The sequence below is a fragment of the Tyto alba genome, unplaced genomic scaffold, assembly GCF_018691265.1.
Source record: "Tyto alba isolate M040663 unplaced genomic scaffold, T.alba_DEE_v4.0 Super-Scaffold_21, whole genome shotgun sequence".
NCBI lineage: Eukaryota > Metazoa > Chordata > Aves > Strigiformes > Tytonidae > Tyto > Tyto alba.
This window is the reverse complement of record NW_024881295.1, coordinates 4,293,029-4,308,993: the sequence shown is the minus strand read 5'-3', so window position 1 is coordinate 4,308,993 and position 15,965 is coordinate 4,293,029. Positions and strand designations below refer to the sequence as shown.

At 37.3% G+C, this 15,965-nt stretch overlaps 1 protein-coding gene across 2 annotated transcripts; it reads right to left on the bottom strand.

Annotated features, from left to right (window-relative positions):
* Positions 1-6,061: 6,061 nt before the first annotated feature.
* On the bottom strand, positions 6,062-15,965 carry MANSC4 (MANSC domain containing 4). Of its 2 annotated transcripts, XM_042795562.1 has the most exons (4): positions 15,632-15,965; positions 12,412-12,816; positions 8,018-8,152; positions 6,062-7,044 (listed from the first exon to the last, which is right to left on the bottom strand). In XM_042795562.1, the coding sequence occupies exons 1-4, from the start codon at positions 15,732-15,734 to the stop codon at positions 6,353-6,355; spliced, it is 1,335 nt and encodes a 444-aa protein (XP_042651496.1). In that variant the 5' UTR covers positions 15,735-15,965; the 3' UTR covers positions 6,062-6,352. The 2 variants fall into 2 exon arrangements, 1 of the variants encoding a protein (XP_042651496.1); XR_006165561.1 differs by lacking the exons at positions 6,062-7,044; positions 8,018-8,152 and having other exon boundaries at positions 12,333-13,457.

Below are 15,965 nucleotides of genomic sequence, written 5' to 3'. Positions count from 1 at the left end.
GGGAAAGCTTTTGCTGTTCTTAAATTCCTTTTTTCAGTGATAATGAGGGTAATGTTTAAAATTCTCATTTGAAATGGTACATCTGTATACTTCCTAATCTTTTTTGAACAGCCGTGAAACCATAATTACTGAGGAAGCAACTGCAGTTTGACTCAGAGAATGGTATGGATGGTGGAGTTGTTCCTGGCTTTATTCCAAAGGCAGTTTACTTCTAGTATGTACACAAAAGAAATTTATTTCCTTAATTAGCTTTGTCAGTGTTTGCATAAGGACTGATGTACTAGCAAGAATATGTAACTAACTTTCATTTTGCAGTGCCGTGTCTTGTACCAGACTGTCATGAGTAATGCTCTTAAATATTTTAAGAAGCCCAAAACCCCATAAGTTTGCTTTTCTCCGTAGAAGGTGTCCTTATGTACTCAGGACGTATGAGCACCTGATAAAATCCTCTCTGCAACAGAGAACAATTCAGTTTTCCTTTCTTCTTTGTAGACTTTAAATGGACCTAAGCAGAATTCTGTATGAAAGTTGTAGTTAAAATAACAACTTAACTTTACTAACCATAATGGCTGATAGAAAGAACAGCACAGCAAGGGAAATTGTTTTTTCATTTGATTGCATTTTTATTTCATTAGCTTCACAACTAATTAATGGAAAACCTAAAATGCACAGGCTTCTAGAGTTCCCACTGAAGTGTTCAAGCCTAGCTTATATACATCCTATAAATGTTTCAAGAAATACAGGCAGGATAAAAGGTGGCTGTCTTCTGAGTGACAGGTCCCTCAGATGTGACCTACCAACTACCAGTAGATTATACCTACTGGCCAAGAACAATGTTGGGACTTATACCCCGTGTTCCCCAACTGCATCCAACGCTTACCATCAGACATTAATTGTCAAAGACACCAGTTTTCCGGTAGTATCTGTCTTAATGACCCTATGGCTGCAAGATTGACCTCCAACCTTGGTTTTCAATGTTTTCTTCACTTACACTCCTTGCTAAGAAACATATGAGCAGAACCCTTTATAATGGTTTAAGTGCCCAATCAAGCTACTGGAATCAAAGGCAATATAAAATTCAGAGTGACACTTGTGATTTTTATTAATGGTTTATATCTTACAGTGCAGAACTTGTGTAATGCAATGGACTGAATGAAAGGTAGCCTAGATTGTGTTTTGAGCTCTTTGTCATCTTGGATGTTTCTGTTTTTCTGCTTCTCCCTCCAAACTGTTTGTGTTTAAGGGTGGCACTATTTGTCTCTCATTACATAGAACACTTAGAACACTGGGATCTTAACTCCAGTGAGTCTTCCCAACCTCGATGATGTATAATATATCAAGTGTTTTTATGAACTAAACTACACATCTTTATTTTCCTGTATAATACTCTTGCAGACCATCTCATTGGAAACCTGCACTGAAGTTTAGAAACTGTGAAGGGGTAAAGAGTAATAGACTTATAGGTTAAGCAACTCTGCACCACAGTAGTAAATATATACTTAGCAATGGTCACTTATTAATGTATCACATACATTAAAATGTAAATGCATGTCTGAAGTGTGTATCCCTCTATACATACCCGTGTGTACGTACATTTTGTTACATGGAAGTGCTCATGTTACTTTTAGATAGACCTGTATATAGGTAACACTTAAATCAAGGAGCAGGCTAGGCCCCCCAGTGCATAAATTCAAAAGGAAGGAAGAACAAAAAACCACCCATAATATCTAGAGGCATTGGCTGTCTCCACAGGTAATTGTCTTACTGGTATTTACTGGCCAAGAGGAACATGGAGCTAGTTCATGACAGCCCTGACCTCAGGCAACCCTGCCCATCGCAGATTGAAACTTGAGCAGGAAGACTACTATATGTGCTTCCTTGTGGTCACTGTTCTAACCTCCAAGTAGCAGATGTCTCATTTCAAATCCAAACACTTGCCCCCGCAAACTGGGAAAGTAAGTTCCTTACGGCAAGGAAAAATAAGCTGTTTCCAGTGGAAAAAAAACTCACACAAATTAAGTTCTTGGCCATCTGGAATAGTCGCGATGCATAGTTTCACTGGTGTTGTTGAGGAGACTAACCTTTCTTTTATCTCCCATATAAACATTCCAGAGAAAGGTTGAGATCTAGCACTTGGTCAAACTGGAAAAGAACTTGCTTTGTCAGTATTCTGGCTAATTTTTTGCATCTAGAAACTACCATAATCACTGGCATAAGATGTCTTTAATAAACTGTGCTAGGACGTGAAGTGAAACGTTCAAAGTGTCACTACATAGTTTCTTGTGGTTGTTTGTTTATGCTCTATCTCACTTTTGCCCTCTAAAGAAGGACTGTCGGACACTAAACGTAATCTCTTACGCATATTAGACAAGACAGCCTGTACAGAGACATAATTCAGTCTTTGGCAAGGAAAGTAGTTGCTACAACTGCTTGTAACTTCACCAAGCCCTAAGACATAAATGTGACAGCCTGTGTGTGAAGAGTTGGTAGACCTCTACACATAATCTCATGGTCTTCAGGGAACTAATTTATACTCCTGACTGAAGTTGACGGTTTTTGCCCTGTTTTCATGTATAGCGTTGCTACAAGCACAAGTAAGGGTTAAAGAGACAGTTGCCTAAAAAGGGATGTGCTGCCTGGACAAATCACCTTTCTACCCATTTCTTGTTTTCCCTCATACTTTTAAGAATTTATGTATTATTTTCTTGTGACACTCCTAGTCTCTAATACAATAGTCCTACTACTGTGCTTTATATAATCCTTTTCCTGACTATTTTTTCTCTATATGCCAACAAGCCAAGAATATTCTCCAGAACATGATCTTAGTCATTCCATCATGCCCCAGAAGCATTTGTGCATGGGACAGATATGTTTTCACTTCTGTTTCATTTTCCTTTTGTGGTGAGTATTGAGGTCCTAGTTCCATTATATGATTCTACAGAAAATAATATTGAAGGTAAGTATCAAAGGAGCATCAAGGTGCTATTAAGGGCACTGTACAGTCACTAATCTGGAGATGAAGAAACCGTGGACACCAGGGATGACTGTGGCTTGCTTCAGGTCACACAACTGTTCAATGATCAGACAGAAGTTACTTTTCTGAGAGTAAAAGGAAGTGAAAGACCCATCTGTTTGAAAGCAAGTAGTATATTACTTACGACTTCTTTCTAGTAAAACTAATGCCTTCTTGCAGAGATTTGTGTTTCTGGCATGTTGGAGTGTATCCTGTCTAGTGAGAAGATTTCTTTGCTAGTCTTTTCATTTGTAGGTATATGACATCCCTGGTATAAGAATAGCAAGTTTTCACTTTTTCAGTAGTTGATTTCCTTTTTTTTAAAAAAATACATAATAGTAGTATCCATCCCTTAAGACTAGCTTTTCTTCTTTGTTCTTGAATCAAGCTGCTATGGAGGATCATTTATAGCAAAGGAAGAGTTAAGCTGGAAGAGGCCAAGCACTGTTGAGTCTGGAGCACTGCAGACTGTCAACACACGTTTTGTGGGGCATTTACATAGCAGCCCAGCTTCCTTAACAGGAAGAAGAGTCAGGGTAAGAGCAGATACTAAGGGCTCAGGGTCAATGAAATTAGTACAAATCTTGTTTAATGAAGGTATTGCAATATCAGTTTTCAGTTGAATTGCATAATATTTATCCGAGAACAGTAATATCTTAATGGTACAGGAAGAAGTTAGAGGGGATGTGCCATGTCTGGGAAGGAAATGGGAGGCCTGGTTACCAGGGATATGGAGAAGGCTGAGGTATTCAATGACTTTTTTGCCTCAGTCTTCACCGGCAAGTGCTCCAGCCACACTGCCCAAGTCGCAGAAGGCAAAGGCAAGGACTGGGAGAATAAAGCCGCCCACTGTAGGAGTAGATCAGAATTGAGACCATCTGAGGAAGCTGAAGGTGCACAAGTCCATGGGACCTGACGAGATGTATCTGTGGTTCCCGAGGGAACTGGTGGATGAAGTGGCTAAGTTACTGTCCATCATATTTGAGAAGTCGTGGTTGTCTGATGAAGTTCCTGCTGACTGGAAAAGGGGAAACATAACCCTCACTTCTAGAAATGTTAAAAAGGAAGACCCAGGGAACCACAGGCCAGCCTGTCTCACCTTTGTGCCTGGCAAGATCATGGAGCAGACCCTCCTGGAAACTATGCTGAGGCACATGGAAAATAAGGAGGTGATTGGCGACAGCCAGCGTGGCTTCACTAAGGGCATATTGTGACTGATATAAAGCACATCTCTGTAATCTACAGGTTGAGGAACCGAGTTCCTCCTCTGATATACATATGCCTTTGTTTCCTAATGAAATGAGTCAGACCTGAGACTTTCCCACTGCGGGGTCAGATCCGTGAAGATTACCCCAAGGTGATGCGCACGTCATATGAGACATACATTCTTTATTTACAATATCTCCACATTCATCCTTTGATACAATACAGAGTATCTTGCTTCCTTTCTCCTAGTTCCTTTCCTTTTGGTGTTAAAAACCCGGAAAAGAATACACGTCAGCTTCCTCTAACTCAGAAGACCACTTGGGGTCTCATCATTCTTAGTTGAAATTTTTAGTGATAGTTAAACTGTGTGCTAGATTCAGACACATGATGAATTAGGAAAGTACACTTTGATGATAAAAGCTTGTTCAAATGTAAAGTACATCATGCAGTGGGTACATCTCTAGAGTTTGTATCACTTTACATATAAGCACAGAACAGCCCTTAAATCATACCTAATTCTATTTTTTTTGTTAGCTAAAATGGAAGGAATTTCTTCTGTGCTATTTCAACTGATTAAATAACCCCACTCCTTTAAAATGTTCTTATCCTGTCTTCTATTAGATATAAATTAGCATACAAGGTCAATCAAATACTATAAACAACCATTTTTTTAAACTTCAGTTTTCTAAGCTACAGTGCTGATCAAAGTGGACCAAAATATAATTTTAGAGAGGTCTTTTCATCTGTAATCAACCTGCTCAACTGTAATTAGGTATTCATTTGGCCTTACAACCTCATGACTGTAGTCTTTGCATGAATCTTACTAGTTTTAAAATAATCTTTTGCCACATAGATATGACCATCACCTTTATTTTTTATTGTTTCCTTTTATAACATTTACACTTCTCTGGGAAATAGAAATTTCTTACAGCAAATGAAGAAAATGAGAAAATCTGAGGTATCAACAAGCTTAAAAGAGGAAGAACAATCCTGGTTGCTGCTGGAAATGTTTGCTTTGCCAAGCAAACTTCCTGAATAAGGTAAGGCAAGGAAATACCTTGCTACCTTGTTGATCTAGTCACTTGATTTATATTCAGGAGGAGCACTTTAATGAATGGAGTATAGAGGATGAGAAAATTTAAAAAGGGGGGTTAATTATAAAGCTAATCTGTGGAGCTTTCAAAACATTTTGTGTATTCCTGGGCAACATACTTTAAGTGACTGTCCCTATTCTACAAAGCTAATGATGTAAATGACAGATATGAGTAGGCAAGAAAAAACAAGTCAAGATGGACGACACAGATTGACGCTAATTGCAAGGCATGAACAAACGTTACCTGCATTTGTGTTTTCCTTAGCCAATAACAGAATGGATTTGTCAGTGCATTGCAGAGCAAGTAACTTTACAAAAGCAGTTAAGTCAGAAGGTGCTTCTGTAGGGGCTTGAGAAACATTTTAAGTGATTGCTATCAGAAGAGTGAAGTGAGAAGTGGGGTAAAAGTAAAGCATAAAGGTTGAATGATCAGACGTTTGGGTATGAGTTAATGGAATTCAGTAGTTTTGGGGACAAGTTCTTTTTGCTGTTTTTCTTTGAAGAAGAGTAAGCTAAATTGTTTTGCCTTGGTATTAGGGATAAGTGGGGAAAAAAGGTAAATCTAGAAGTTCGTTGGAGAAAAATTGACAGTTTTTATAGAAACAGATCTGAGGCAATTAAAGGATGATTAGAGTTAAATGATTTTATTATACTATAAAACTTCGGTCCGTTTTACTGATTACACTTATATTTATTTTTCTCAGGTTAGTTCAAAGTCAGGGGAAAGGATACGTACAGATGCAGTGAATCTGCTCTCTTAAATTAGGGAAAGCGTATACTATTTGTTAGGCGTTAGTCTGGGCCAGATTATGAGCCAAAATGTGCTCAAACACCTCTGAGCATGCAGTGGGAGTGTGTGTACTTCTTACCTAAAGAGACAGGGGAATTGTATTTCATCTGTTGAGAATTAAATGACAACAGAAAGATTCTGAGACCATCAGTGAAGAAAAAAATCTTTAGTTCTGTAAAAGAAATAAGCTGGTATATATGATTAATTTTTAAAAAGCTATTTGTTCCAAAACAAGGATGGTGACAGTATTTTACAAATTACCTTTGACAGTAGTATATTTTATGAATTGTCTCGACATTATTGTTCTTCTTCTCCTTACGGGCTTATACTGACCTCTCCTATTGCTGCAGCACCCTGCTGTGAAAGCAACAGTACAACAGCAAAGGAGGATGAGAGAAGAGCAAAGAACAACAGGAATCAACCAGACACCCAGGGCTGCAGCTTCCCAAGCAGGTGCCTCGTTATCTGAAGTATAATTCCTACCACTGTAGCCTTTGGTTTCATTCAAGTGTTGCTTACTGCCATTCGGACGAGGAGGAGTGGGCATGTGGGACAATCCCTCGGCAGACTCGGATATCAAAGTTGAGTGTACAGTCTTCTTGTCTGAGGTGGTGATTGACCTAGTGCTTACTGACGTTGTGCTTGTCCTCTTAGGAAAATGGTCATCTGGTGGAAAAGTTTTTGCCCTGGAATAAGTAGTAGCTTCAGTTTTTTGGACCATCAGGCTTGTGCTGGAGGTGTAAGTGTTCGCTGTTAAGCTGTGGCTAGGGGTAGAAGATGGATCTTGGAGCAGAAGAGAACTTGACGTGGCATTATGATGCTGGCATCTTTCCCACTCAGTGGTCTTTGTGCTGTTTTGCCTTTCATATTTACTCAGTGAGGAGTGAATATATGGCTTTTGGGACGTCAGTTTTTCAAAAATAAGAAGATCTGGATCAATCCCTATTAAATCATGAACAGTGTTAGTTTATGTGATAAAAGCTGATCTGCACACCCACAAAAGGAGCACATGGAGAAAATGGCAGGTCAGGGACCCCAAATAATACCCATGAACACCTTCTGGACCGGGGGTGTCACTGCCTAGGGTTATGGGACACCTTATGGGATGCAAGGGAAGTGCATTTCGGGATTGCAGAGGACTTACTATGGGATGCTTAGGGAAGGAACCAAAGGTGAGGAAAGGCGGGGATCTAGGCTACTCTGTGTGTGTGTGTGTGTGTGTGTGTGTGTAAGTCTGCACCAGCAACAGGAGGGGGGCTGTGCCACTGGGAGCTCATACATCTGGGTGACAGCAGCTGGGGAGACTGGGCTCCAGACTGAGCATCTGAGCCCAGCTGCTGGGGGGATTCACACTGTACATATGTGTGCATATACATATACACATATGTATATGTTCACTAGCAGATCTCCATCCTGTGCAGACAGAAAAAGCAGGATGAGGTTCTTGGTGCTACCTGCATACATGTGTGTGCTTTGTGCATTCGTCTGTGTTACTTGTGTGGCTGGCTGTGGATATATGTATACGTGTGGTATGTATGTGTGCTCTTTGTGCATGTGCCTAATGGGAATATATTTTCAGCTTTGCTACTGGTTGGATCTGGGGACATGGAGCAGTGGCACCCTCATCTCAGATCTGGTGTGGTATTTTCCCCAATCAAAGTATTGATCAGGTACTCAGAGCATGAGAATCTCGAGAGCAGAGTGTATCTTCATGGTCCTTTCTCACATACTGAATGGAAGAAAGGGGGGAATTATTCTCAGGAGTAGGTACATTAATGAAAAAGGAGAACAGTCATGCTTTTTTAGCATTACATGTTACTTCAGAAGATCTTCTAGCATAGCAACTGACCGAGTATAATTTTAACACTTCCTATATTTGCTGTTTTCAGCCTTTATAAATAAAATACTTAATTACCTGTTGTGATGTTGTACAAAATGACATTGATTCTGGCCTTTAGTATGCAGCTTTCCAATTCTGGGCAAGACATGTGCAGGCAATTCATATTCTCATGAATGGCTTCATGGTAGAACACTGCTAGATTGCAGGAAACTATAATAAAAAAAAGAATGAAATTGATCTTATTAGCCTAATGATCATTGCATTTTGTTATGTTATTTAACATCAGAAGTTCATTAATACTGGACAGTTCCACAGTACTTTAAATCTGTGGTTCTCTCATTATCATGCAAACTAAGCATCTAGTCAGAAAAGTAGAACTACTTATATTATTATTTTACATCAGGAAAAAAAGGAATAGAATAGCCATCTGGCTTCTAAATGTGTCTCTGATTAAATAAAATTATATGCTTTAGCTTGTAGTCCTCCTACGAGTTGCTTTCCTTCACGTCTCAGATGCAGTGAGTAGACCATTTCTAAAAGTAAAGTTATCAAGGAACACAACTTGGAGTTGTTTGCTCTTGTGTAAATATACCTGTCTACTTGAAACTGGACTGCAACCGTTCATTTCACCCAGACTACTAAAGGCCATCCTGAACTACAATAAGTATGTGACATCTTGCCCCGCTGCCGTTCCCGTTCATTTTCCTCATTTGCCCTCGGGCTATTGGATTTCTGTGAATAGAGTAGTTTAGACAATTCTTCATTTGTGTTTGGAGGTTCAGTTTTATCTTCCCACATCAGAAATCAGGACTGAAGTAATAATGAAAAAAATGCTTGAACAACTTGTCACTGAAACCCAGTTTTCAAAAGTATATAGATGCGCAAATCCTAGTGGTATAAAACTTAGATTGAAAATATATGCTAAAATACTTATGGTTAGAATCTTACTCTATAAAAAGCAGGAAAGATTCTTTTTTCAGTCTTAGAGTACATAAAAACCTCCAGTCAAAAGGTTTTATTTTATGATATCAATGTGCTTGGAGCAGGATCAGTGTTAGGTTTTGGTTTACTTGTACGAAGTTTTGAGGTTTTTATTTATTTCATTTTACTTGCCTTGAATGTAACCTCCATACCTGAAGTAATATGACTACCTGCAATTAAAGATGTATTGGCAGGGCAGGGCTTATAGATGTATTCTATTTACTTAGGCATTTATTCCAAATATTTTTCTCACATTTGTAAGTAATGAAAGTAATTTGTAATACTTCTGCAAAGAACAACAGAAAAAGTCATGCAACTCTTTCTATTTTATGTGTAACTAAAATAAAATCCCTAATCTATTTACAAATGAGAAAGGGAAGAAAATACACTAAACCTGAGCTTGCTACCTTTTCTGTATTATTTGTATGTTTTCATCTAGTAGCCTTAATACTGCATCATAGATTTAACAGAGTAAACATATGCCTTGAAAATGTTCTGTTTTTTTTTGTTTTGTTTTGGTTTTTTTTTCCCATCATAATGAACTTACCTGCCCTAAGAGACAAGCATCAAAAAAGGTGTATGACTAGTTAAACAAAAATTTGCAATGAAAATGTACTCTGTCTGAACAATAGAAATTCAGCAGGTCTACAGAAGAAAAAACCATGGCAGAAGTGCTATTACAGAATTTATATTGTCTTGTGTTGTTTAGCTACTTGCAAACAAAGATCAAGGTTGTCTGCCTAGCTGAAGTGAAAACAGTAATGTTTACAAAGAAAACTGGGATCCTAAACTCTAATGATAGCAAGGTAAAGATATGAGTTGTCATCAAAACTAAATCAAAGATAATAATCGGCAGTTTTTCTTTCACTGAAATAATTTTCATTTCCTATATCTACCTCTAGTTTGGCTTCATCAGCTTCCAATTCTGTGTCATAGGAACTTGAGCTTAGAGTAGGTATTTATGAAAGTAGGACTGGTGCAAAGAAGGTTATGGTTATCAAAACAATAGAAGAACATAACTTGTGGAAAATAGAATGATAATCTTACAGGGATTATAGAAAGCTCTGGCTTTATTATATACCAATTGACTTACAGTTTTCTTTAAAAGGTCAGAAACATCTTGTAGTGTTATAGAAACATATTTAGCCAGTACATAATTATTCCGATATATTTCCTGAGGACTACAGGCATTTCTACAGGTGATATGTAAAAAAATATTGGCTTCTACAGATAAAGGAATTTAAAATCCAGTGACTTTTTTTAAGAAAATAATTCTGAATATAGAAATATTTCTAGGCATCAGTAAACAATTTGCATAATTTTTATCATAGGTTAGCAGTTTAAAAGACAAAGCCCTTCAAATATTTCTGTGAAATCTCTATGTAGTACTTGTTTTTCTGTGATATCTTTTGTTCAAGGTTTCTTAAACACAGCAAACACTAATGACATGGTATTATTGAAGTCATTGTTTGAAGATCACGGTTTTCAGGTATTTGTTCACATTGGTGATTTTTCTTCCAACAGAAAGCTGTTCTTCACTTGTATCACATGTAGCAATATGTCCCTTTGCCTTCAGATCCAGGTATAGAGTGTTCTGACTTTTATCAAAGAATGGATGTTTTGTGCTAATCGTAAATTTCATGTTTGTTTTTCAGTGTGATACATAAATACTATGCAAGTTTTCTTATTTAAGAATATATAAACCACCTGAAAATATATGTATTTGAAGGGAGTGAAATCTTTGAAACTATTTCAGTCTTCCAAGTTTGTGCAAAGTTCTGTTGTCATTAGAAAATCTGGGGTTTAGCACAAAATAATTATAATTGGTTTTAATTTTAATGATTACTTTGCATACTTTATGGAAACATCATTAAATAATAGGAAAAATATCTCATCTGAAGAACTTGGCTTCTGTGGATATATTCTCTTTGGCATCTGTGATGGATTCTACTGTATAAAATCAGTTAAGTAAGTCACGACCCTATTTCTTTGTAAGGAAAGATAGTTCTTTGGTCAGGAAAAACATTTTAAAAGCATGCTACGAGATACTTTGTATTGATTTGAGGAGATATAAATGGCATATTTTATTTCTTGTTTTTAAATTACTTCAAAATTTCTTTTTATCTTGTAAGATTAACTTTCAGAAACTGTGCTATTACTGAGAATCCAGTAAAGAAAATTCTCTTATCAAACTTATTATCAACATTTATTGAAATCTTAATTAGGACATTTATTGGCAATGGCATCTGTGGTAGTAGCTACATCTGTCTCTTTGGGATTATGAGGAAAACACAAGCTGATTTAAAGGGGGTCTTTAAATGACATGTCTCTATTTTAGTTAAGACTATAACAAATTTGTGCTTGACTGTGTAACAATACAAAAACTAGGTTCCGAGTTACCATTACTTCTCTCTGGAAGGTATCCAGTCCCATGTTCTATGAGAAAAAAAATGTTGTCAAAATAGGAAAAACATTGCTGAAATATATGTAATTGTTGTTTCCTCACAATATTTAAACAGAAGTTGACTCTTCCCAGGAATACTGACAGAAGTTACATTAGTTATGTCAGTGTCAGGTTGTCAAGGTCATATTTTTGTTCATAAGTCAAAATTTCATCAAAATTTATGTTGGCTGGTTTTAGTAACTGGTACCCGACTTTCATCCTCTGTATTCAAAACCCTTTCAAGTCTTGCAAGTTTTGCAGTCACATTTAGGCACCACAGACACACACTTCATGTACACTTCTAAAATACACTCCAATAGTGTACCAATGCAGTGTGATACAGAGAAAAGTAGAGTTTTGGGCTTAAGACAAACAAGGATTTTTCTTATTTTTATTCTGAGTCTGAGTTTACAAGGCTAGGGAAAAGGGGTTACCAGCTGAGTAACTGCTATTATTTATTGCTGTAACTTTATTGTTCATCTTAACATTATACCTGAGTTGCACCAGAAACAGTGTAAACGCAGAACAAGAGAGTGCTCTCTCCAAGAAAATGAATATTCTTGTATTTCAGAGAAGGATAAATTGTGTGTTCCCTCCAGTCTCCCCCTCACCATGCCCTAGTCTAGTGCCACACTCCATGAAGAAAAGTCCTATTGGAATCAGCGTCACTGATTTTTCTCTACAGGTGTAGATGGTGATGGATATTGAAGTTATTGTTTTAGCGTTGGCATTGCCCACAAGCTTTGTAACAGATATCTAAAATTTCAAAGCAGACCCTAAGATTTTCATGTTTTTATTGTAGTCTTCTAAAAAATTCAGATTGTCAGATTCCTTTCTATGGGACTAAATATGGGGGAACAGTTACAATGTGCCTCTGCTTTCCTGCTTCAAAAAAAAAAAACATATATCCCTTTTTTTTTTTCTTTTCACTATTTCTTCTTCAACTAAAGGAATATATTTATATAAAAATTACCTAAAATGTTTTTCCTCATATGTTGTGATGAAAACTTTCATGTATGCCACGATCTTGATAACAAACACTCACCATTCCTCAGAAGGCAGCAGGTTCTGCTGCACTGCTGGGGTGAGACTTCTGCATAAATCTTCAGCACCCGGGCTCCCCTTTTCTGTGATTCCTGCAGGTCAATCAGAAGACCTGGGAAGCGTCGGATCCAGCAGTTCTTGTAAAAGGTTGTGGGTGAGCAGAGAGAGTCTGACTCCACAGCCAAACCCAGAACCAACAGCACTTCTGCTATTGCCACCAGCAGAACCATTTTGTCAGTGCAATGGGCTCCGTCAGCACGCTTTCTCCTCCATGGGTGCACTAAAGTGTGGACCAGCATTTGAAGAGACAATCTCTTGAGTGGTGAGGATACGGCCAATTCTGCCAGGCATATGAGCCAGAGGATGTTTTTTCCACACAATTCCCATGTTGCTGTTTGGGCAGTTGCTGGAAGGAAGCAGCTATTTTACGAGCTACATAAAATTCTAATAGTTACTATTGTTCTCTAACTTCATTATTTGCAGACAGTTTTTGAGAGAGAAAAGGCACAGGTTGTTTTTAGTCATGCAGAAAACTTGTTTCTTTGGTCCTCAGTTTCTGTTTCTTGTCCTCCTAAGACCAAACTAGGCAGACAGCCTTAACTTGTGGTGAATAATGGTAAGCTCAGCATACTGTTTCACCTCAGCTCTGAAAGTATGCAGTAGTCACCTGAGAGCAGGTAGGTCTGCCACTTTGTTCAGGCAAACTATTACACTCAACAGAGAAGAAACAGATCAAGTTAGTTTCTTAACACTTCTTGAATTATCTGGTGGCTGAAAATATAGTTTCCTTCTTTACTAACAAACTAAACTAATTCTGTCTGCCAGACTGAGGTGGAAATTTGTTCCCCTTCCCAACTCTGTTTTGGTTGCAAGAATAGTACAATTTTATTTGCAAAGATCTAAGAACAGATGAATATGACTGGAGAAGGCTGTAACCTACATTCATCTCCGGACCAAACAGGTAATCAAAGTCCTGCAACTGATAAGTTTAAGAATATTGAGCAGTCTGTACGTGTTTTTCTGCTTATTTTTAAGCTTGGAAAAGGCCTGTGAGAGTGAAAGAAAAAAAATATAGTTGGCATATAGGGAGGCAATTTTTCAAGCACCTGGTCTGAAACATGAAACTCCCAAGTGTTTTGTTTCTTAAAAGGACCCAGTCTGATCCCCGATTCCCACTTCTGTATGCAAGATTCCCATTCTGTATGCCTTTCATACAGAAAGGCTTTAAAATATTACATGAGTTGATTTAAACTCAATGGACTATATAGTGAGGTTGAGAGAATTAGGTAGAAACACAGTTGTCTGTAATAAAAATTGTGTGTTGGATATATAAAAATATTTTAGACTGCATTTTTTTCCTTCAAGATTAGAATCAAGGAATTTCCCCAGTTCTACATGAAGCATAGATCAGTTACATGGAGGGAGGGAGCCTCATACTGATTTTAATACTTCAGTCATTATAGTTGGTGTTTGTTTTGAAAAACAACGCCCCCAGTTTGGAAATGAGCCAACATGTATACAATTTTGTTCATTACAGGGTGTCTTAGAAGGTAATAAAGCTCAGAGCAGGTTAACTCCTGTTGATCAAATAGCAAGACCAAGACATTTATTTATTCAGTGGAGCTACTGTCTATAATTAGGATTCCAAATAAATGTCTGTTTTATGTAGACATGTCTATTGTGAGGAATACATAAACTAAATTGTAACAAAGAACATAAGTGGGTAATTCTTTAAACCTCTGTCCTGAAAACCAAGTCTTGGTACCTGTGTTGTTTTATTTAGTTTTGGTAGTTTGATGTGCTTTATTTTTATTTTAATCTCTGTGAAAATCACTACTGAAAACCTTGAATATGTTTCAATGCACCTGTTAATTTGCATTCAATGGACTGCACAGAGATGATTTTTGGTATTTATCTACCATTGCCACAAGCACTGTTGACAGTGTATTTTTCTAAAAGTTTTGTTTCCACTTTCCAAATATTCCAAGGCATCACTTGATATGGGGGACACTCAGAATTTTGAAAGGTATGCCTGTATTTTGACATTCCCTCCAGCATTTAGTAAGAACTTTGAATCTATTTTGTTCTGTAAGACTTGCATGCAAAGATTTTGATTCCTGATTGCTTTCCTCACTCCTACTCTTCCCATATCTCCAAGAAGAAAAATCTAGAAGATTCTGAATAACTTGGGGAAGCATTTAACGAAGACATTAACCGGATACAAAACAAGTATTTATATTGGTTAAAGCTCAATATGTCTTTAGTCCATTTAAATAAACAGAATTATTTGCATGAGCAAAAAAATTAGATGTAATAGGTAGCTTTTATGGTATATGTAACATAAAGATTACGCTGTTTCAGTTACTCTTGTTTTGTATGCTTGATGTCTTGCAAACTGTATGTGTAGATAACAAATATGCTTACTTCTTCCCTTTCAGGAAAAATAATAATAATAATAAAGGACTAGCCCTGTGACCCACTTTAGTTAGATGGATCTGAAGTATCATACGATTTCTTTATTTCAGTAGGGCTTTGTACAGACACTAAGATAAAGTGTGAGACTGGATGTGAACATTCCTGAGCATCTAAGCATCTTTCAGACCATTCAATGAGTCTTTCTCTGGCATCGTGTTTTGAATAAAGAAACCAATTCTCAAGTACCTGGTACTTCCACTGATGCAGTCACCGAACACAGTAAGTGAGAGTACTCACTGTGCATAATATTTAATTATGTATTTGCAAAAGTAGTCTTGGATATCCGGTCCTGTTGTGTACAGATTTGTGTGTTTTCAATGTATATTTAAAGTCTGTTTTTTTGTTTGCCACTGTTTGCCAATAGTCACGTTGCTAGTCTTAATACCTTCATGTTTTTATTCTGTTCTGCTGTGTGCTTCAACCAAGCAACCTTTTTTTCCTTTTCATGACTTGTCATTCTTTTTCCTTTCCCTGTTTCTGAATAAATTACAAGAGCAGCAATAGCTGCAGGGAAACTTTTCATTTAATGAAATATAAGGAGATTGATAATTAAATAAGCAAATAAATGGCTGCTTTAGGCAATTTCCTTTACAAACTGAAAAGTTCTGTCAATTAAATTTCAGAGTCTTCTGCCAGCTTCCCCACAATTTCACTTTGACTTTTCTATGGGAAATGCACGTATATAATTTAATGCTGAAGTTTTAAATCACAAACATTTTTCTAAGAAGGAAATACCCGAGTCTTACCTGCAAACCAGTGACCGACTGTTCCATGTGCTCTGCGAGGAGGGATCAGGAGACTTTTACTGTTAGGAAGGAGTCCCTGGCCAGTTTCAGACTGGCACTTCATGTTATTTAGTAATTCTTCTCATCTGTCTTCTCAAATTTCTTCCTGGAAAACAAACAGGCAGCTGCCTGTTTTCTGTGAGAACATGGATGTCTTTCCAGACCTTTCAGTAAAAGAGATATAAATGTACCTGCCACATAAGAAGAGAATGATCTTTTTAATGATTCTTCTTATAAACAGAAACAGTACCTGAAGTTTTCCACCTGGGCTGGCAGTGATAATGGCACAATCCAG

Coding starts and splice junctions, on each gene's coding strand:
- MANSC4 (XM_042795562.1), bottom strand. CDS start 15,734: ATGAAGTGCCAGTCTGAAACTGGCCAGGGACTCCTTCCTAACAGTAAA. Junction 8,153..12,411: donor CTGCTGCCTTCTGAGGAATG/GTGAGTGTTTGT, acceptor TTTTTATTATAG/TTTCCTGCAATCTAGCAGTG. Junction 7,045..8,017: donor TTTGTACAACATCACAACAG/GTAATTAAGTAT, acceptor ATGATTTAATAG/GGATTGATCCAGATCTTCTT.